Below are 24,641 nucleotides of genomic sequence, written 5' to 3'. Positions count from 1 at the left end.
ACTAAAATGCTTGTAAATTCCTAAGTGCCTAAGTGATAAGAGCACTACAGAGCATCTTTTATTCGAATGAGGTGATTCTGGGTAGACTCCTGAATGGGGGCGGGTCACCAGAAAGACCAAGCCATGATTAGAAGCCTGGAATTTTCAGCCCCATGCCCCATTCTCCAGAGAAGGAAGAAGGATTGGAAATGGAGTTATTAATTGATCTTGCCTATGTGAGGAAACCTCCATAAAACCCCAATAGTGTGGAGGGTGACACACCACACCCCATTTCCAAGAGAATAGAATCTCCTACACTTGGGACCCTCCCAGACCTTGTCCTATGTATCTCTTCATCTGGCTGTTTATTCTTTATCATATCTTTTAACAAACAGGTAAACATAAGTGTTTCCCCAACTTCTGTGAGCTCTTCTAGTAAATAGTAGAATCCAAGAGGGAGGAAATCATGGGAACCTCCAATTTGTGGCCATGTTGGACAAAAGTTGTGGGTAACCCAGACCTATTACTTGTAATTGGCATCTAAAGTGGGGGACAGTTAGGGTGCTTGGGTGGCTCAGCTGGTTAAGCATCTTACTGAGGCTCAGGTCATGATCTCAGGGTTCATGGGTTCGAGCCCCACATCAAGCTCTGTGCTGTCAGCTCAAAGAATGGAGCCTGCTTTGGATTCTGTGTCTCTCTCTCTGCCCCTCCCCCACTCATGCTTTATCATTCTCTCTCTCAAAAATAAACATAAAAAAATTTTTTTAAGTGAGGGACAGTCTTGTGGGATTGAGTTCTTAACCTGTGTGATCTGATGCTATCTCCAAGTAGTGTCAGGATTGAGTTAAATTGTAGGACACCCAGCTGGTGTCACAGAATTATTTGGTGTGGGGGAAAAAAAAAATCCACACCTTTGGTGTCCGAAGTGTTGTGAGTATGGTAGTAGTATGAGAGTGAAGAGAAACCCAGAGGAAAGACCAGATTTTTTCCTTTCTATACCCTTACCATACATTTGATTCTCTGAGCAATTCACACTTTCCAATCTTTCTGTGCTTACACAACTTATGTTATGTACCTATAATACTTACTTGGCAATTTCATATACAACCTCCCACTTGACTCAAATATTTTCTTCAGGAATCTTATCCCTTGATAATTAGTCATTCATTTTGTTACACAGAAGTTTTATTTAATGGTTTGAGAGCTAGCTAACTTAGAAATTATTTTTATAAACTAAAGTTGCTGTTGATTAATTATCCCAATCTTTGTTATGTGGAATTTCAGGCTTTTCTCCATTTTGCTGGTGAATAATCCAGATCTAACATTGGGCAAAGAATTAGAAGCAGTGATTTTAGTATCCTTTCTCCAAATTATAACAACCAGCCTTTTATTCACCAAGCTATATTATTATTTTTACATATAATAGCTCTTTGTAACTAAAGACAGCAGAATAGGATAATGGAAATGAAGAAAAACATTTTAGGGGAAAATTTTTTTCTAATAATCAGAGCTTTCTGAAATAAGAATAGACAGACATGGGACAGTGAATTCTCCTATTCACACCAACATTTGAACAAATGCTGAAATCCATTTATGTTATATTATTAAGGAGTTTCATGGAAAACTTCATGAAATTGCCCTAGGACCTCAAAGTTACCTATCAGCGCTCACTTGTATGCTTCTATGGATAAACAATAAATTCATTGTTAAGTTTGGGCTAGGGAATCAGGAATTCTGAATTCTAGTTTTAGCTCTTTCATTAACTAGCCTAGGAATGAGGTGATTTGTTTCATTTTGGGGGGGCATTAGGTTTACACACTTCCAGAATGAGAGCATTGAATTCTGACTTAAAGAGAGCAAAAATATTTTTTCTCTTTAAGAAAAATTTTCTTTTCCACAACAAGGAGAATAAGAAATAGAAGCACAAACTCCATCTTCTTTGAACTAGAAGATATCTGTAACTCCAAGTCAAAAAGATACCAGCAGAAAGAAAGAAAGAAAGAAAGAAAGAAAGAAAGAAAGAAAAAGAAAGAAAAAAGATACCTATCAAAAGTGGGTGAAGAAAGACAAATGACTTAGCAGAACAGAGGAAGGTCAAATTCAGGTACCTACAGAGAAAGATAATAAATTCCAGAGAAGCTCAGGAATTGGAGTTGCTAGGGACCACAGAAGGCAGAGGTAAGTCAGTAGACTGAAACAGGTACACTACTTAAAACTGATGCAAGATTTTATATCTGGTTCTCATCTATACATCTTCCATTGGCATAAACTCTATTTTATTTTATTTTTTTTAAATGTTTTTAATTTATTTTTGAGACAGAGAGAAACAGAGCATGGGTAGGGGAGGGGCAGAGAGAGAGGGAAACACAGAATCCAAAGCAGGCTCCAGGCTCCGAGCTGTCAGCACAGAGACTGACGCGGGGCTTGAACTCGCGAACCACGAGATCATGACCTGAGCTGAAAGTCGGACGCTTAACTGACTGAGCCACCCAGGAACCCCGGCATAAACTCTCTTTAAAAAAAAAAAAAAGAATCAAAGAGGCCCTAGACATTAGGAAAGTAGATACTGAAGAAAGTGATTATGGGGTGAGTCCACCATATATAGATTAGTTCTTGAATAAGGACACCCAGGTAAGAGATGAGCATTTGGCTCACCAAGTCAAACACACCAGTGTGAGACTAAGTCCACCCAAAGGGACAATGGCTTTTTCTAAAACATCCACTTGGAGGATGGGGGATGACTTTTTCTATATCATTCAGGCAGGGAGGGATATCTTTTACTAATTCATCCATAGGGGAGAAGGAGCATGTTTTAAGAATTCATGTAAAAATCCAACACCCTTTCATGATTAAAAAAAAAAAAAAAAATTCAACAAACAAGGAATAGAAGGGAATTTCCTCAACCTGATAAACAGAATCTACAAAAATCCCACAGCTAAATCATAATGGTGGGAGACTAGATGTTTTCTCCTGAGATCAGGAACAAGACAAAGATATTTGCTCTAGCCACTTCCATTCAACATTGTACTGCAGGTTCCAGCCAAAGCAAATAGGCAAGATAGATAGATCAATAGATAAATAAATAAATGGCATCAGATTGGAAATCAAAAAGTAAAACTATCTCTATTATGACATAACTTGGTATATAGAAAGTCCTAAGGAATACACACACACACACACACACACACACACACACACACACACACATACAATTAGAACTAATAAATTCAGCAAGGTTACAGGATATGAGATCAACATACAAAATCCAGCTGTATTTCTAAACACTTGCAATGATCAATCAAAAAATGAAATTCTGATGACAATTTCATTTACAATAGCATCAAAAAGGATAAAATACCTAGGAACAAATTTGACTAAAAATCGTAATACTTGTATTCTGAAAACTACAAAACATTATTGTAAGAAATTAAAGATCTACATAAATAAAAAAGCATCCCATGTTTACGGGTCAGCAGACTTAATATAGTTAAAATGGCAATATTCCCCAAATTGGTCTAAAGATTCAATGCAATCTCAATCACAATCCTGGTTGACTTTTTGTAGAAATTGATATCTTGGTTCTAAAATTTATTTTATTTTTTTAAGTTTATTTACTTTGAGAGAGAGGGAGCACAGGTGAGCCAGGGAGGGACAGAGAGAGAGAGACAGAGAGAGAGAGAGAGAGAGAGAGAGAGAGAGAGAGAGGGAGAGAGAGAATCCCAAGCAGGCTCTGCATTGTCAGCACAGAACCAGATGTGGGGCTCAAACCCATCAACTGTGAGATCATAACCTGAGCTGAAGCCAAGGGTCGGACATTTAACTGACTGAGACACCCAGGCACCCCTTGATTCTAAAATTTATAACGGTACAGTATATGTTAACTAACTAGAATTTAAACAAAAATTTGAAAAAAATTAAAAATGAAATAAAATGTATAATGAATTACAAGAGACCCAGAATAGCCAAAACATCTTGGAAAAAAAGAACTAGGAGGATTAACACTTCCCACTTCCAAAACTTACTGCAAAGCAATGACAATCAAGACAGTGTGGTTTTGGCACAAGGATAGACATGTAGATCAATGGAATAGAATTCAGAGTCCAGAAATAAACTATATATTTATGGTCAACTGATTTTTTTTTTTTTTTATGGTCAACTGATTTTTGACAAGGGCACCAAGACCATTCAATGGGGGAAAGAAATGTCTTTTCAACAAAGATGCTGGGACAACTTTATAGCCATATGCAAAAGAATAAAGTTGGACTTTTACCTCATGCTGTATACAAAAATTAATTCAAAATGGATCTAAATGTAAGAACCAAAACTTATAAAACCCTTTGAGGAAAACTCTTTCCTGACCTTGGATTTGGCAAAGGAGTCTTAGATATGACACTAAAAGCATGAGCAAAAACAAAAAAATAAAATAAAACAAAAAAAGGATCAACTGAACTTCATGAAAATTAGAAACTTTACTGTTTCAAAAGAAACCATTAAACAAAATTAAAGGACAACTGACAGAATGGGAGAAAATATTTGCAAATTATGTATCTGTTAAGGGAGCCATAGCCAAAGTACATAAAGGATTCTTACACCTCAAAAATTTAAAAAGAAATTTTTTATTGGGCAAAGGATCTTTATTAGTTTCCTGGAGCTGCCATAACAAATTGCCAACAACTGAGTGGCTTAAAGCAACAGAAATGTTCATACAAAAAATGTTTATAGCAGCAGTATTCATTATAGCCAAAATGTAGAAACAGTGAAATGTCCATTAATGGATGAATGGAGAAACAAATGTGGTATATGCATACAATAAAATACTATTCGGCCATAAAAAAGTGAAGTACTGATATATGCTACAATATGGATATACCTTGAAAGCATTATATGAAGTGAAAAAAGCCACAACAGACCATGTATTATATGATCCATTCATATGAAATATTTGGGATAGAGAAATATATAGAGACTCAAAGTAGATTAGTAATTTTTTAGAACTGGGGTATGTTGGGATGTGGACATAGAGATGATAGATAGCTAAAGGATACAGTGTTTCTTTTTTTTTCCATCCTAACCATTTTTTAAGTATACATGACAGTAGCATTATCTATATGCACCTTGTTGTAATGGATCTCTAGAATTTTTTTTTTATCTTGCAAAACTGAAACTCTATGGCTGTTAAAATTTTCCTATTCCCCTCCCCTTAGACTTCCTGAGGTGATGGAGATGATCTAAAATTGATTGTAATGGTTGCTACTATATATTGAAAATGCTAAAAATCATTGAATTATACATTTTGAGTAGGTAAATTGTATGGTACGTGAATTATATTTCAACAAAACTGTTTTTTAAAATCAGTACCATTTAAAATAGCATCAAAAAAATTATGCAAAAGTGTCTATGAGCAAATGGGCCATCCTGGATTGGGACAGAGGAATTATATGGAAGTTTTCCTGCTCCTAGCTCCACAATACTGCCTTCATGGCTCACATTCCCCAGGCAGGAGACTGGAAAATCCTTCTCAGGAGAAAACAAACAGGCCAGAGATACAGTTAGTGGTCTTGAAATCTTTGGTGACAAAACTGATTATCTGCCTAATCCTAGTATAGTGAAACATTCCAGTTAACAGGTCTCCCCATATTTTTTGCTTATAAATAGAATATGCCACTAAGGATCACCAGACATTTGAGTAAAGCCACTATCATGAAAGAGAGTGACCAAAGTAAATGAATGAGGGTGGGGTGGGGAAATTCAGTAGAAACAAAAACAATAGAGAACAGGAAAAAAAAAAATTAATAAAATCCTATGGTATTATCCAGAGAGAGAGAGATTGTAGAATTAAAATAAAAATAGAATTCTATAAAAGTGGAATATCAAAGAACAAGAAAGAACCCATGAAACTTAAAAGTGTAAGAAATCAAGAGACACTTTCTGGTTTGGTTGTAAGATAAAGTCAAAGAACTATCCCAGAAAGAGAGCAAAGAAAGAAGTGGAAATCAGGAGAGAATAAAATTAGAAGATCAGTCCAGGAGGGTCAGTATGGGAATTTCTAGGAAAATTAAGAAAACACTGGACAGTAAATTATCAAAAAAGTACTACTTAAAAAAAAAATTCCTGGGGCGCCTGGCTGGCTCAGTCAGAAGAGCATGTGACACTTGATCTCGGGGTCCTGAGTTTGAGCCCTAGGTTGGGTGTTTTGATCACTAAATAAATCAATAAACAAACAAACAAACAAACTATATATATATATATATATATATATATATATATATATATAGTACATAAATATATATATATATAGTACAAAAATATATATATATATTGTACATAAAACTGTACAATAAAGTGACTTAGCACAAAACAATACGTAGATGAATGTTTTGTTCCTTATGGCTGCTGTAAGAAGTTGCCACAAATTTGGTGGCTTCAATGAACAGACATCCTTTTACTGTTCTAGAGGTCAGAAGTCTGACATCAGGGACCCTGAGCCTCCCAGGTGCCCCTAAAGTCTCTTTTTCCATATAATGAAAGTAACATTCATCATAGGTCCCAGAGATTAGGATCTGACTATTTTGGGAGGGCATTATTCAGCCTACTATACTATCTTAATAAAGCTCCAAATGTGGATTAAATAAAAATTGTTATTAACTACATTAAGAAGATGAGAGAAGAGGAAGAGCAGGTATGACAGCTAAAACCCTCTTCAAACGTAGTCAATATATATATATATATATATATATATATATATATATATATATATATATGTGTATCAAAACAAATGAATCAAAAGAGAACAACTGCATATTAGAATTATAAGGTAAATAAAGAAGAAATAGCTAAAAATGTAGTGCTTGCTTCTGTGGAACAGAACATGAGCATAAAACTACTGTTTTTTCTTAAAAGCCTTTGTACCCAGTTTGACTTTTTAAACGATGTGCCTATATTAATAATAAAATCTAATTTTACAAAAGTGAAAAAATAACAAATTGGATTACTCTCTAAAATTCCTTGCATTGAATAGTCCATGATTTTATGTCACTTTAACATTACTGTTTTGAATCACCAGCATCACATCTTCTGAACTTTTTGATGCTTAAAACAAACACTATCAGGAAATCATCAATAACAATCATACTGGTATAAGAACTTCAGCTCAGAACAAGACATATTGGTGATTTGAAACTTTCCAAGTGATAGTTCTCTTTTGAAGGGAGAACTGAGTGACTCTCCCATTATTTATCACCTATAGCACATTGCAAAAATATCACAAATTCTTCCTCTCCCTGTGTCCACGATCTTGCATGACTCTGCAGCTTCTCACACTGAGATGGAGTCTATTTCTTCTCCCGCCTGGCCTTTTTACCTGATTTGATGGAAAGAAGGCAGTAGTGATATGCCAGTTCCGAGCATTAGCCTCAAAAATACTTAAAAGGGTCTGTTCTAGTTCTTAGAACTTTGCCAATCTACCATAGGAACAAGCCAAGGCTAGCTTCTTACTGGATAAAGAAAGACACCTGGCCCTCCTAGCTCAAGCTAACAAGTCAAACCCTAGGAACAGAGCTACCAAGCTGATTTGCAACTGAGCAGACACATGAGTGAACACAGTCAAAACCAGAACCATCAGCCGAGCTCAGCCAAAATAGAATCCTGAGTTAAATAAATTTGAAATGTTCTGTTATGCAGCAAAAGCTAACTTCTATGTAGTTCCTTCAAAATTTGTGATTACTTTTTATTTATTAATTTTCCTTCCCTGTAACGATCACTAGTAGTTATCTATTTAACATCCATTTTCCTCCCTTCAGCCTTGCTAACAGAAGCTATTTTTGTTAGGAAGCCATCCCTCCTCCATGAGGCTCAGAGCCCCAGACGAAGACCCTGCTTAATCTAACCAACAATTTTCCTATCCCTTTGCAATGATTGGTTTAGGGCCAGTCCTATACACCAATTCTGGTCAATGAAACCTGAAAAGAGTCGCTGGGGGTACTGGGATAGGTTTCTTGGTTTTAAGAAAGTTACATGAAGAGATGATCACTTTTTCCCTCTGTACATTAACATAACTAAAAGTGACACCTGAAGTTGTGGCAACCATTTTGAAACTTCAAAGAGAACAACCGGACCAAAAAAAGGTTCTATACAAAACTTTAGCAGTTCAAATGTTCCATCAAATAAAAAATCAAATAATGGCCAATATTCACAATCAATGACTTTCTCAACCTGCAATGTAATGGTATTAAACACAAATACACACTCCCTCAACTCACTGCATGAAATGTAACAGAAATCACCCAACTTAGTAAATTTCACATCAGCCTGGGGTAACTGAAGCAAGGAAAGTGAAATGAGTCTGCTTTAATTCAACTAAAGTCTTGTTCTGCAGCAGAAAATAACCACAAAATAGCAAGAAATCTTTTTAGAAATCCACTAGTTCAATACCAAAATGATAGTCATTTTCTACACAACAGGGGAAACCCACAGGTGATAAATGAATGTAGGGGAAGTTAGAAATTTTATAGCGTTAGAGCTATATTTTATGGTTAAAGAGACCATCTAGCACTTTTCCTTTTAAAGTAAGCTCTACATTCAATGCGAGCTTGAACTCACCACCCTGAGATCAAGAGTTCATGCTCTACCGACTGAGCCAGTCAGAAGCCCCTGATGTGGGTCTTGCTCCCAATTTCCTTGGTAAAAGCCATCTAGGCTCATTTCCCCTAGATCAGTGTGTGTCAGACTGTAGGTTGAGATGATTATTAAGTTGTGCAATCAACTTAGTGCGTCACAATCACATTACCAAAAGAAAAAAAAAGGCATAGAAAACATCAGAATACATCATACATGGTAAGTGTATTGTTTTATGAAACTTTCAAAAATGTTTATTTTCGAGAGAGAGAGAGAGAGAGAGAGATTAAGTGGGGGAGGGGCAGAGAGAGGGGGACAGGAAATCCCAAGAGCAGCTCTGCGCTGACAGCTGCTAGCCCAACAATGCAGGGCTTGAACTCACAAACAGTGAGATCATTACCTGAGCCAAAGTCAGATGCTAAACTGACTGAGCCACCTTGACGCCCTGGAACTTTTTTTTTTTCCTTAAATTTATTTATTTTGAGAGACAGATGTGGGGAGGGGCAGAGAGTGGGAGAGAATCCCAAGTAGGCTCCACACTGTCAGCACAGAGCCCAATGCGGGGCTCCGTCCCAAGAACCATGAGATCGTGATCTGAGGTGAAATCGAGTCGGAGGCTCAATTGACTGAGCCACCCAGCCACCCCTTGAAAAGAGACTTTAAAACCATTTAATTTAAATCCAGCCCTTTTCCAGTATCCTGTGGGATGATAAACCTAAGTTATATCCCAATCCTTTCTTAGCCAATTTTTTTGCCTCCTAAATGCCCCAAGACTTCATCATACTTGTCATGTCTGCAATAGCAACCATCTTTTCTTTAACATTCATTTATTTATTTTGAGGGAGAGCGTGTGTGTGAGCAGAGGAGGGGCAGAGAGAGAGAGAGAGAGAGAGAGAGAGAAAGAGAATATCCCAAGCAGGCTCTGTGCTGTCAACGTGGAGCCCAACACGGGGTTCAATCTCACAAACTGTGAGATCATGACCTGAGCTGAAATTGAGAGTCACCATTGAGCCACCCAGGTGCCCCAGCAACCATCTACCCTTCTTCATAGATTTCTTCTGACTCAAGTCCCTCCCCACAGAGGACAACATGGCTCCCAGCCTCTGCCTTATTTCCTATTGCTGAAAGGTATTTTTCTTTTGGGGGCAAATGTGGAGAGAAGGGGAGAAGGGGGAAAAATCATTCTATTCATTATTCAAATGGACCAAAGAAAACCAAGATAGAGCCAGAGACTGATAACAAGACTAAATAGTTTAGAAACGAAATGAGAACCTATCAACAGAGTTGTCAGTGCCAGGAGTTTCTGAGAAAAAGGAGGCACAGGACCTCAGGTCGGCTCCAGGAAGAATCAGCTTCACGGTATTCAGTAGTAACGTATTCAGTAGTACTGGACACTAAGCTCAGAGAGAACCCATGCTTAGTTTAATGACTCTGCTGTTCCCATCTTGACATTCTTAGTAACTTTCTTTGAACTGAAATTTTGTAAGTAAAGTCCACTGGGACTGGGCAGCATGTATGTGAAGAGGGGATATGTGCAAAAGTATGTTTACTGTCCCTTGCCTCTCTATTCATATGTAGCATTTGCGATTCCCGTGGGCAAAGAATTCCATTGGAACCATGTGTAGAACTCAGCAAGACAACATGAGTGCAGGGTAAGCATGTTTCATCTACAACAGAGTAGGCAGGGGTACTGACAACCCCAAGAGGCCTTGCTTTCAATGTGAACCAGAACTTGGTTTGAACAAAGAAGACAAGGTATTTAAAGAAACTTGAACAACTAAGCAAAGCTATTCTTGCTTATGTTACTTCCTTGTATTAGTCAACCATTTACACTAAAGATGACACACAAAAAAGGGAAAGATAGGATAATGGATGGTTGTTTTCCTTTGTCCTAAAATCACTAAGTCAAATGCAGAGAATGTTGGTAGAATGTGTGGTATCAAGAAATGAAATGTTAATTTGTCCTGCATTTTCACTGTACTGGCAAGAACTGAACACACGTGAAAGTACAAGCTAAGAAATACCAACTGCATAATTTTAATAGGAGTTACATGCTTTTATGCTTGCATTGAAAACTGCCATCATACAATATGAAGATTAATGGTAAAATTCATGCTAATGCAAAATCTTAACTCAGAATGGCATTTTTACTTAGAATGGCATTAAAAGCAAATTTTAAAATACCGTTAAGAAGTTACAGAAGGAAAAAGCTTTTGCATTTTTAGTACTATATTGGTGCCTTTTTCCTGCTTTTTAAACAAGAGGCTTGCAATTTCATTTTGCAACAGGCCCTCAAGTGACCAAAAGTGTCCTGTTTCTCTGGAATTATTCTGTATTACCCACGTAAAGAGAATTATTCTACATTTCTTTCCCAAAATGCTGTGGGGTCCACTGAAGCACAAGAGTCCAGAGACTTCTTTCTGAAATCCATACACAAAAATTGTTTTACTCACCCACTCTGGAAAGTATCATGACTTCGGCTCCTTTGGAGGCAATGAACATGATCTTGGCCTAAATGGACAATGTTACAGTGCTTAATACCTCCATGTTAACACATCTGAACAGAATTTATTCCCCACTTTTCAGCTAGAGATCCAGGTGAGCTAAGTGTGCACTTTCAAGTGTCCTCACTGTCCAAAACGCATTTTGTAATCCAGAAAGAAAACAGGTTCCATGATGTGAAGTTACATGAAGAAATTTGTGGCTCATTACAGCACTAGAATGAATACTCAGCGAATAACTGGAAAAGAATTTAGATCAAGCATCAGGCTCTGGGTAGACCCAGATGGATGCTAATTCCTGGTTCCCATTATTCAGGAAACAAAACTACACAAGGCCTTCACATTGTGGTACAGAGAGGCTTGAAAAAATCTGCTGTCCTGGTGAGCTCCTTGCCTCACCACAGAAGACTACAATAGGGATATGGTATCAGTCCCTCATCCAGCTTGAAATCAATTAGGGGGGATTTTTCTCAGGACATACTAGTTTGGGGCAAAGTTCTGGCTTGGTGGCAACTGAAGCAGACTGGCACATTAGTGGCTAGGATTGCAACAGAAATGGGAGACATTCTGGAAATGCCAGAACCACCATCTCTCTCCCTGTCCACATGACACTCTTGGGTATTATGGTAGCAATGAAAATACTTTTTCATGGCCAGCCTTGGCAGTCTTTTACTGCTTGCTCTTTTTTCTGTTTGCATCTTTTCATTCTTTTCCACAGATATTTATTGAGCACCTTTGTGCAAGGCACTGTTCTATGTGCCGGGATTGTACCAGCAAAATAAATCTACCCTCATTCATAAAGCCTATATCCCAGTGGGAGGAGAAATGTAACCCAAGTAAGTTACGTTGTATGCTAGATCATTGAATGTTGAATAAGAAAGCAAGTCAAGGGTCGAGTACCCGGCAAGAGATGCAATTTTAAATGTGGCTTTTACATTTTCTGATTCCAGTTACCTAAGGTCTTTAGTGGTCTAGGTTACAGGTTACTGTTCCAATTATCACTCATAGCACTTGTTTCATTGCCTATTTGGTGATCTTTGTGAGCTATCTGACCTAAATTTTCAGCAATCTCAGGAGCCTCAAGATTTAGTTTTAACAGTATCCACAGCAAGGGCAAGCAAACTATAGGTCTGGGAACTGAATATGGCCTACTGCCTGTTTTTATTAATTTCATTGGAACACAGCCAGGCCCATTTGTCTACAGATTGTGTATAGTTGCTTTCACACTATAGCAGCAGAGTTGAGTGAATGTGACAGAGACTGTATGGGCCACAAAGCCTAAAAAATTTACTCCCTAGCTGTTTACAAAAAAGTTTACCAACTGCTTATCTATAGACACACACATAGGAACTAGTAACAAAAGTGAAATGGGTACCAACATATATAGTTGGAGCAAGTGAATTTGGTACATTAATAGAAATACCCTTTCATTAATTCTGACAGATGAGCATGGAAATAATTGTGTACTGAGCTATTAGCCAAAATGCTGTTTATAGCAATAGGAAGAAAAAAAAAAAAAAAAAACAGAAGCAATGAGCACATCCAAAAAGGTATTAAATACAGGTATATTCGTGGATATGCAGGGTTTTTGTAAAAAAACAAGGCTCATCATCTCAAAATTTGACAAAATTCAGTTTTGTACTTTATGCTGGGTCCCCTCATTTTACTTCCTACCTTACGATTACTCAGGTTTTCTTCATTCCCTCTGCTTCAGGTTAATTCCTCCACATGTCATGTTGGTCCTAACTGGGGGATTTTCTCATTCTTGTTATTTCTTCTTGTTCATAAGTGTATACAAAGCACCTTATGTTTGGAACAAAACAATCAACTACTCTCAAGTCTGATTCCCTCAATCTATTTCTCTTAAGCAATACCTTTCTGGAAAAACAGACAGTAACACTGTACATAATCCATGTCTTTCATTTTTCAACCCCCTGCATTCAAACTTCTATGTCCTCTTCTCACTTGCTCTAATGGCAAAATATCCACTCAGATTACTTATGGTCTAGCTGCAAACCAAACAGCAGTATATTTTTTAATAGTGCAGATAGCTTAATTAAATCATATGTGCCAACTCTAAATTTTAAATTTAATCACTATGATATTATTACAGAAGAAATACGAAGACATAGGAAATACGATTTCCAGTAAAAATAAATAATGTAATTTAGGGTTTCATGTATATCAAGTACTATTCTGGCTGCTTCCCACGTGTCTAATCATTTGATCCTTAATAACTCTATGAGTATCTTATCCCTGTTTCACACAAGAGGAAACTGAGGTAGATGTTAAGTTACTTAGCCCAGCTTATAGTTGCACAGTAAAACTTAAAATTCAGTTTAGTTCTAGAACTTACACTTAATCACTACATTATATAGCTTTCTTTTTTTTGTTTTAATTTTTTTAATGTTTTATTTATAAGACAGAGAGACAGAGCACGAGTGGGGAGGGGCAGAGAGAGAGGGAGACACAGAATCTGAAGCAGGCTCCGGGCTCTGAGCTGTCAGCACAGAGCCCGACGCGGGGCTCGAACTCACGAACTGTGAGATCATGACCTGAGCTGAAGTTGGACGCTTAACCAACTGAGCCATCCAGGTGCCCCTATAATAGCTTTCTTCAGGTAAAAGAACTACAAAAATGATCACTACAAAAAAGGGCATACTTTTATTACTTTCAACATTTCTCTTTATCACAATGAAAATAAACTAACACACAGCTTTACAAAAATAAATTTTTATTAAAAGCAGTAGAGTCTGAGCAGGAGACAGTACAAAGAATGTAAACAATGTAAACATCACTACATTCAGCTCAGCCTGATTGAATGCTGAAAGACAACTCTAAATGCTCTATGTGCCCTTACTAGCAAGATACATTAATCTATTATACACAGAAAACACGCTCTAATTTTGATTAGGAAAAAGTATTTTATCGAAGTCGGTCCCAGCGCCAAATACTGGCATCATCACAAACAGCTATAAGAATACTGCTATCCCTGCTAAAACTGGTTTGTCGAATAGCAGCACCACATTTATGATGAGTCAGTGTTGTACATCTAGGGGAAAACAAGACAACAGGTTAAATGCCATTCACAGAAAATGTTGTCAGTATCTAACTTAAGCCAGTAAATTAGAAAACAAATAGATGTTTCAAGTCCTATAGAATGCATTGAAAACATCACTAAGAGCTCAACCTCAATTTTCATAAAATTTGGGTACATTTTAAATTAAAAAAGTAACTTGTCACCAAGATACTTATAACCAGTCACTGTGATAAAAGATAAATGCTTTAAAATAACTGAGCCATTTAAATGTTAAAAATGATTTGAGGATGGTACCTTAAGTATCAATTACTTCCTCTGTACTGACATAACATTTAAGAAAAAGGCAGTAATTATCAATAAAATTTCTGAATACTTACTTGGCTTTATGAGGATCTTCTACTTCTAAATCCCAAACATAAAGTTTGCCAACCTGATTGCCCAATGCAAGCATCTGTATAAACACATTTTTTTAAACATCCAATTATTAAAATAGGCTATAAAGTATTCAAGCATTCCTAAGACATACTCATATTCCAGAAAAACCTCAGCTCCAGCTTATGGCCATGCTTATAATTATTTCTTTGCCATCTTAAATTTCGGATTTGTAAATGGGGATAAGAGCAACTAATACCTCACAGAAGTACTTTGAGTAAATCAGAAGGCATTCTGCAAACTGATGAAGAACTTTACAAGTTACATTGTTAGCATGTACTCTTTATTCTGCCTTAAAGAACTGTAGCAAAAACTACACACAGCTCCTCCAAAGCTTTCTTACGAAGTAAATACCCAAGTAATTTGTTACTACAAAATCCTAACACCAATCTCCTTAAAATTTTAGATAACGGTGGGGCGCCGGGGTGGCTCAGTCAGTTAAGCGTCTGACTTCAGCTCAGGTCATGATCTCACCATTCGTGGGTTAGAGCCCCATGTCAGGCTCTGTGCTGACAACCTGGAGCCTGCTTCAGATTCCATCTCCCCCTCTCTCTGCCCCTCCCCTACTCGTGCTCTGTCTCTCTCTCTCTCTCAAAAATAAATGCACACACCAAAAAAAAATTAAAAAAAAAACAAACAAACTTTTAGATAACTAGTACTTTGCCCCATGTTTATTTTTCTTTAGGTTTTTCTACCAAAAATCTACTTACAAAGGTTAACTCTAATCACCAAAACATTAAATCTTAGTAACATGTTACAGAAAGTAAATACCTCACTGCCATGATTGACACCTGCAATTGCATTTATAATAAGCACTGCAGATGGTGTCCAGAGCCACAAAGGTAGAATAAATAACACCAAAAGCCAAAGTAATCAATATAAAATACTGAGGTAGAGATTCTTAGAAGGAACCGAACATGGATACACAAAAGAAAAGTGAAATTATAATGGTCTAAGTCAAGTAATTTGAAAATGTAAAAATATGTTGCTACCTTTTGCCAGAAATCCATAGAAAACCTCATGTACCAAATGTCACACTGGCTGTAATCGAATCGCCCGAGAATAGTCACATTAGACTCACTGGGTTTAATTTTGTCTATATCATCTTCCATTTTACCAGGTTTCCAGCACACAATGGCATTTTCACAAGACTTTGAAAGAGAAAAATGAGAAAAAAAAAAAGATATGTTATGTAAAGAACTGAATTTAAAAATTTTTTTTAAAAAAGCCTTTTTTTCCTCTATTATCTTTTTAGAATTGACAGTCTTAAAACCTGGTTATCCATCTACTAAATACAGTGATATACATTTATTTATATTTGGAGTCAATGCCCCACACTTGACGACAAGAAGTTATATTATCAACAGAATTTAACAATACCCAAAAGCATTATATTATCTGGAATATTCATTTTGAAGTCACAATTTCTCTTCCAAACCAAATTCAGCTCTAGATACTCTGGCATCCAGAGACTTGAGTGTTTTATAACAAAGGTAAAATTATATAAACTGTATACAAATAGATGGCTCTTCAATGTGTCCCCTGCTTAGAGATAAGATTATAATAGAAGGCAATTAAACGCGTGGTTTAACATCAAGACATTGATATGAGGATAGGACGGAAATAGACTAAGTTACACCTTTCTCTATCCTGTAACATCATATCTTTCTTTGCACACATCTAAGTTAAGCACCAAGTAGTAAAGAATACGATGGAAGAAAAATTACAACACAGTGGGCACTATTCACATTATAGGTCAGTGGTGTGCCAATTAAGGGACCTTTGGCAATGTCCCTGGCCTTTAGTAGGTAGAGGCCAGAGATGTTGTTGAACATCGTACAATGTACAGGATGGCCTCTCCCATAAAAAAAAATTATCTAGCCCAATGTCTCAACAGAACCTAGACTGAGAAATTCTTGTGTAGGTAGAGTGCCTCCTGGAGTTTTACAGAACACAGCCTACACAGTCACATACGGCAGCTCTGTCAGGTTCACTGACCTATAAAATAGTTTAACAGCAGAGGCACAGGAAGATTAGGGAGGAAACAACACCCCTTTTTTTTCTTCCTCTCTGCCTTTTTAGATCATTTGAAATCACAGGGCTATATATCTGATATACAAATTCTTTACTGTAAAGTACCTTGGACATTACCTACTCTGATAACTCTTAACTAAGTGCACGATTGGACTGAAAGCCTGTCTACTTCTCTCAAAAGACTCATCTTGGTCCCAACCTTACTGAATGAGAACCTCTACAAGGGAAGGCCAAAACAGAAGAATTGTAACACAGCTCTTCAAGTGCTTGTCACTGACTGCACTGGTAAAGGACCCTTAGTTAGTAGAGTGCCCTCATGGAGAACTAAAACTTAAGGAGCTAAAAAGAATTTGACAAGCCTAACAGATGACTACACTTAAAAATCATCTAGAAAGCTTTTTAAAACTAAAATTCCCAGGTCCTTGTGCCAAATTTAGAATCTCCAGGAGTGAGGCCTAGGAATCTATTTTTACAATGTTCTCCCAGTGATTCTGATGCAGAAATAGATTTGAGACCACCAATATAGTTCATTCAGGTCAGCTTCCTGAAACCTAAAATGCAGAAATTCTTTCCTATCATCTGATTAAGTTCTAAGAAAAGAAATTTTAGAGCTGATGGCTTTTTACTTTTACTTCCAAAATGATGGAGTAGATATACTTTCTCCTATTATCTTCATTGTAGCTTGAAAAACTAAATATCAAATATAAAGCAAACATAAGACTCTGAAAGGTACAGAGAATGCAGTCTGGTTAGGAACCTTGGGACGTGAAGCACATTGAGTTCCTTGGTTTTCTTCTGCCTCATTTACAGACTGGATACTAGAGAAGGCAGCAACTCCCCCATACTAACAGGTAAAGGCCAAAAAAATCCCAACAAAAGCCTGTTCTCTCTGGCCAAAGAACCAGGAAGATAGCAACATAGCAAGAGAGAACATTTTCAAACACTCTATTCTAGCCAAACACAACAGGAAAAAAAAAAAACAAACAAAAAAACTGTGGGCCCACCCTCATGTGAACCAGCCAAGGCCCAGTGGGGAGCACTTCTCAGATGGTTAACTATGCACCTCAAGTGCATCCTCAACTCACCCTATCCCTCATCATAATGAGGTAACTCTCCTCCTTTCCAGCTGGGGTGGTATCAGAGACGGCCCAGCAGAAAGTTAGCATGTTTACCACCAGCCACAACCCCCAGGGTCAGTGGAGACCACTTGGGAAACAGTAATAAGACACTATCATCTGACTTGCCCCACCACCTGCCAATCATGAAGTTGCACTCCCTTTCCCCAGCTGAAAATTTATCAGAGGAAGCCTGCTGCAAAAGATTTAAATAAAATAAGACCCAGAGTCTTGTATAATACTCAAAATATCCAGATCTCAATCAAAAATTCACTTGTCATACCAAGAATCTTAAAATTCTCAATTTTAATGCTAAAAGACAATAAATGCCAACATTGAGATGACATAGATGTTGGAACTACCTAACACGGATTTAGCCACCATAAAAATGCTTCAATGAGCAATTATAAACACACTTAAAACAATTAAAAGTCTCAGCCAAAAAAAAAATAAAAACAATCAAATGGAAATTTTAGAACCGAAAAATTACTATAACCAAAATAAGAAAATCAATGGAAAGGTTCAACAGATGAATAGAGTCAATAAATTTAAAGTTAGAACAGAAACTATCCAATCTAAACAAAAGAAAACAAATGTACACAACAAAGGCCCAGGGGTCCAAATAAAAGATGTAACATTCATATCATTAGAGTTCCAAAAGAAGGGCAGGAAGAGAGCAGGCCTAAAAAAGAATTTGAATAATGGCTGAAAAGTTTCCAAATCTGGGACAAACTATGTCCCCAAAAGACATAAATCTACTACAAATTCAAGGTGAATAAACCCCAAAAGATAAATTCAAAGAAATCTGTATCAAGGCACATCACATTCAAACTTCTGAAAACTAAAAACACATAAGAAAAAAATCATGAAAGCAGTTAAGACAGAACACCTATGTTTAGGAAAAAAACAATTCCAATGATGTCAGGTGTCTCATCAGAAACCACAGACCGCGGAAGGAAGGAGTACAACATTTTTCAAATGTTTCAAGAAAAGAATTGTCAACAGAAAAATCCTATAAAGAGGGAATGTACCTTTCAGGAATGAAGGAAAAATGAGGCCATTATCAAATGAAGAAAAATTAAGAATTTGTCACTGGCAGACCTGCCCTAAAGGAATGATTACAGGCACCTTTATAAACATAAAGGAAATAATATAAGGAATCTTGGAATATCAGGATGAAAGAAAAATGGAAAAAGCAAAATGAGCAAATACAATACCCTCCTTTCCCTCTGGAGTTTTTAAGTTATGTTTGATAGTTGAAGTAAAAATGGTTAATACTTTTTGATGTTCTCAAGTATAAAGGGAATATTTAAGACAATTATACTATAAATGGAGGACAAAGTAATAATATAGAGGAAATAAGATTTCTACACTTCGTATGAAGTGGTAAAATGTTGATACACAGTAGACAGACAAGTTATATAAATATATATTTATACTTATGTTTGCATGGTAGTATATTTTTAGATAATTTTTTACTTTTAATCTATACATATTTTATACCTAGTGAACTTTCTTATAGATAGCATAACAAAAATACATAATATATATAAGATATGGTAACAAAATAGGTAATATGCATATATAATGTAACCGCTAGAGGAAACACCAAAAAAGCTACATAAAGAAATGTACTCAACACTATACATAAATCAAAATGGAATTCTAAAAAATGTTCGCATAGGGGTGCCTGGCTGGTTTAGTTAGCATGTAGTTAACATAGTTAACATAGTAGTTAGGTGTTGAGCCTACTAAAAAAAAAAAAAAAAAAAAAAAAAAAAAAGATGTTCATATAACCTATATGAAATTAGGGGAAAAGCCCAGATAAAAGAAAATAAGAAGAAAAAAAAAAAAAAATTAAAGGATCCAGTCATTAAGACATAGCAATAACAAGCAACCCACAGAGCAGCTAAACATCCTACAACTGAAAGCAGTATGGGAAAAATCCACAATTACAGCTGGAAACTTCCCCATCTCTCACTAGTTGATAAAATAAGTAGACAGAAAAAGCAGTGCAGATATGGAATTCAACCACGCCATCAACAAGAGCAGCTAACTCACATTTACAGAACTTACACACAAACAGAACTGCACATCCATTTCAAGCTCCTATGGAACATATACCTCAGATAGGGTCATACAATAAATCTCAAAAAGTTTAAAAGAGCCAAGATCATCAAGAGTATGCTGTGACCACAATGGAATCAAACTGAAATCAATAAGAGAAAGATAACAAGAAAATCTCCAGCACCTAGAAACTAAACAACACACTTCGTATCAAAATTAGTGAAATGCAGCTAAAGCAGTGCTGACAGGAAAATTTACAGCATCTAATACTTACTTTAGAAAAGCCTCAACTCAATAATCTAAGCTCTCTTGGAGCACCTGGGTGGCTCAGTCAGTTAAGCGTCCTGACTTCAGCCCCAGTCACAATCTCACCGTTCATAGGTTCGAGCCCCACATCAGGCTCTGTGCTGACAGCTCAGAGCCTGGAGCCTGCTTTGGATTCTGTGTCTCCCTCTCTCTCTCTCAAAAATAAATAAGCATTAAAATTTTTTTTTTAACATTTATTCAATTTTGAAAGGCAGAGAGAGACAGCGCGAATGGGGGAGGGGTAGAGAGAGAGGGAGACACAAACAGAAGCAGGCTCCAGGCTCTGAGCTATCAGCACAGAGCCTGATGAGGGACTCAAACTCAGGGACCGCGAGATGATGACCTGAGCCGAAGTCGGCCACTTACCCGACTGAGCCACCCAGGCACCCCCAAAATTTTTTTTTTAATAATCTAAGCTCCCACACCTTAAGAAATTGGCAAAAGAGCAAAATACATCCATGGGAAATAAGAGATAAAAAATTGATGAGTCCTTACCAAGACTGACAAAAAAAAGAAGACAATAAATTACCAATTTCAGGAATGAAACAGGGCCATCAGTAGAGACCTTGCAGTTATCAAAGGGCAGTAAGAATACTACAGACAACTCTACACACAATTTTTACTTTAGATACAATGGACCAATTCCTCAAACAGCACAAATTACCACAACTCACACAATATAAAATAGTTAATTTGAACAGTCAGTTCTTTTAACTATCAGGGAAACTGAATCTGTTATCCTTAAAACTCTCCCTCAAAAATTTCTAGGCCCAGCTGATTTAACTGGAGAATTCTAACAACCATTTATGAAGAATTAACATCAATTCTATAAACACCAATTCTATCAATTCCAGAAAATAGGAGGGAAAACTTCCCAATTCATTTTATAAAGCCAGTATTATCAATAGGAAAACCAGACAAAGACATTACAAAAAACTTCAGACTAATATCAGTCTCATGAACAAAAATACAGAAATATTTAACAAAATACCAACTATTAGCAACATATATAAAAATTACACACTATGACCAAATAAACTTATTCCAGGGACTGGAATCAATATTAAAAAAAACAATTACAGGGTGCCTGGGTGGCTCAGAGCAGAGCGTGCTTGGGATTCTCTGTCCTCCACTCTCTGTCCCTTCCCCCAATCACACACACTTTCTCTTTCTCAAAGTAAATAAACTTAAAAAAAAAAAGAAATACACTGCATTAACAGGCTAAGGAAGAAAAACCACATGACCATACCAACTGATAGAGAAAAAGCATTTAACAAAATTCAACAAGGATTTCATGATAAAACTCTCAAAAAACTAGTAAGGGAGACAGTTCTCAACTGGATAGAGAACATCTACAAAAAACAGCTAATTGCCAAACACTGAATTCTTTCCCCTTTAACATCAGAAACAAGTCAAGAACGTCTGATCTTAACATCACTATTCAACATAGAACTGTAAGTCTGCCAGTGCAATAAGGCAAGATCAGAAAGGAAACTATACAACTGCCCCTATTTGCAGATGACATGATAATCTATGTAAAAAAATCCCAAGTCCTCGAAAAAAAACCCTCCTAGAATTAGGTCACAGGATTAAAGGTCAATATGTAAAAATCAACTGCATTCCTATATACTAGCAATAAACACATAGAAATAAGGAATATCATTTGTAACCACAAAAAAGAGAAGTACTTAAGTATAAATCTAACAAAGTATGTACACGACTTCTACGCTAAAAAGCTACATAATGCTGATAATAAAAATCAAAGATCTAAATAAATGGACAGACAAGCTATGTTCATGAACTGGAGAGCAGAGCAAAGATATTAGTCCCCCACCAAACTGATATATAGGTTTAACATAATAGCAATCAAAATCTCCCCTGCCCATAAAACTCCTGGCAAGATTTTTTATAAAATGTAGACAAGATTATTCTAAAATTTAAATGGGAAGTCAAAGGAATCAAAATAACTAAAACAATTTTGAAAAAGAATAAAATGGAAGAAATCACTTAACCAATTCCAAGACTTACTATAGAGCCACAGTAACCAAGACTGCATATAGCAGTGGTAGAGGGAAATAGAACAGAAAAACCAGAAAAGGCCTCATACAAGTAGGCCAAACAACTTTGACCAAAATGCAAAAGCAGTTCAAAGGAGAAAGAATAGTTTTTCAACAAATGGTGCTGAATAATTGGCTATCCACATGCAAAAAAATGAACTACTACCTAAACCTCATACAAAAATTGACTCAAAATAGATGATACGTTAATATAAAATGTAACACGACAAAATGCAGGAAAAATTCCTTAGGATCCAGAGTGTGAAGAGCTTTTAAATGTAACATCAAAAGCACAATCCATAAAATAATTTTCTTCAAACAAAATTCAATAAATTGAAATTCGTCAAAATTAAAACCATTTGCTCTACAAAAGACCCTGTTAAGAGGATGAAAAGACAAGCTACAGATTGGAAGAAATTTTTGCAAACTACATATCTGACACAGGATTCATATTCAGAATATATTAAGAACTCTCAAGACTCAACAATAAAAAAAAAAAAACACACAAAACCAATCCAATTAGAAAATGAGCAAAAGATATGAAGAGACATCATCGAAAAGGATATATGGATGGTAAATAAGCACATGAAAAAGATGTTCAACATCACTAGCCATCAGGGAAATGCAAATTAAGACCACGATGAGGTATCACTACACACCTATCAGAACAGCTAAAATAAAAAATAGTGACAGTACCAAATGCCGGCGAAGATTCGGAGACACTGGATCTTTCATACATTGCTGGTGGGAATGTAAAATGGCACGGCCACTCTGGAAAATAGTTTGGCAGTTTCTTAAAAAACTAAACAAACTTAACCATGACCCAGCAATTGCCATTCTAGGCATTTATCCCAGAGAAATGAAAACTTAAGTCCACACAAAAACCTGAACACGATTGTTCATTAGAAGCTTTATTTGTAATAGCCCCAAACTGCAAAGGACCAAAATGTCCTACAATAGATGAATAGTTAAATAAACTGTGGTACAGCCATACCATGGAATACTACTCAGCAATAAAAAGGGGAAACTATTGATACACACAACAACTTGGATGGCATTATACTGAGTGAAAAAAAACCAATCTTAAAAGGTCCCATACTGTTAACATTCCTGAACTGACAAAATTCACATGTGATAAAATGATGACATAGAACTATACGCACACATTGTACAATGTCAATTTCCTAAATTTGATATTGTATTATAGTTATGTGAGATGTATGTGGGAGAAATCGGGTGAAGGGCAATATGGGACTTCTCTGCTTTGAAACTTACTGTCAATCTAATTATTTCAAGGTCAAAACTTTAAAAAAAGGAAAAACTATACCTGGAAGGCCAAGAAAAAAGTCAGGCTCTGCCCAAGAAAATATGCAATACCCTGAAATCCACATCAAGAAAGGAGACTGGACAGCAATTTTTCCAAATATGACAATCCTAAATGTTCAGATAACATCACCAACAACTACTCTAAATTATCAGCAAAAAATATGTAAATATACATCAACACTTTAGAGATCAGGGGTTGGCAAACTACAGCCCATAGCCAACCCCAGCTGTTTTTGTAAATACAAATTTACCAAAATGGACACAAACATACCAAAAAACCCACCACTGGCTTTAGAAATTGGGTTGTTTTATAGCATCAGATATCAGAGAAGAATATCATCTCACAAGTTAACATTTTTCCTATTATTACAGCACAAGTTATAACAATTCATCAGGATGTTTTATGCCTAAAACAAGCTTCCAAATCTATAAGACTTCAAGGAAGAAAAAAAAAGGAATTTCTGCCATCTGCCATCCAATTTACCAAACTATATGAAAAAACTGTGCTCCCTGAAAAGTTCCAACTCACACAAACACAAATAACAGAAGTACAGCTTAACAACAGTTAGCATACCTTGGAAAGTATCAAATCACCTAACCATCGCACACAATCGACATAATTCCTATGTATGTCTCTGGTGGAAAAGTCAGGAAAGTGAATTTTCTGAGAAATAAATGGCCTGAAATGGAAATGTCAAAAGTTAAAAGAAAAAAGGATAGTAGAATCACACTAATTTTCACTTAAAAGATTTATAAAACTTTAAAAAATACAATAAGCTATCTAAAGTTAAGCATTAACAGTCTATGAAAGTCAATATATCTAGATTATTTCAAAAGATCGTCATCTTTCTAGAACAATGACATATCATTCCAAAGACTGCTAAAGAGAAAGCTAGATGAGAGTCCTGCCTTGAGCAACAATTTCTGGAAATGGTATCTGACAAGAATCTGGCATTTAATAAGACTTTTCCTATATTTGGGTAAGTAAAACATACTGCTATACATACATACATACATACATACATACATACATATATATACATATATTTTGCTTAAACATGTCTGTGAGAAGACCACCAACTACCAGTTCTTCCCATTCTACAGATAATTAAAAGTATACCTAACATTTCTAATCTAGTGATTCAGTTTTAGACTGAAATTAATTATAAAA

The 24,641-nt window shown here is 36.2% G+C and overlaps 1 protein-coding gene across 2 annotated transcripts in view; it reads right to left on the bottom strand.

The window, feature by feature from the left end:
* Positions 1-13,810: 13,810 nt before the first annotated feature.
* EED (embryonic ectoderm development) overlaps positions 13,811-24,641 on the bottom strand; it is a 30,194-nt gene continuing 19,363 nt past the window's right edge. Inside the window, exons 9-13 of one of the 2 annotated variants that reach the window (XM_060605424.3) lie at positions 24,045-24,150; positions 22,841-22,915; positions 15,558-15,716; positions 14,511-14,584; positions 13,811-14,145 (exon numbers count right to left, since the gene is read on the bottom strand). In XM_060605424.3, coding sequence (XP_060461407.1) covers positions 14,019-14,145; positions 14,511-14,584; positions 15,558-15,716; positions 22,841-22,915; positions 24,045-24,150 — 541 coding nt within the window. In that variant the 3' untranslated portion in view covers positions 13,811-14,018. The remainder of the gene's footprint in view (positions 14,146-14,510; positions 14,585-15,557; positions 15,717-22,840; positions 22,916-24,044; positions 24,151-24,641) is intronic. The other variant, XM_060605425.3, reaches the window with a different exon arrangement.

The sequence above is a fragment of the Panthera onca genome, chromosome D1, assembly GCF_046562875.1.
Source record: "Panthera onca isolate mPanOnc1 chromosome D1, mPanOnc1 haplotype 2, whole genome shotgun sequence".
NCBI lineage: Eukaryota > Metazoa > Chordata > Mammalia > Carnivora > Felidae > Panthera > Panthera onca.
Note: the sequence above shows the minus strand (reverse complement) of the source record. Positions and strands in the feature narration are given on the sequence as shown.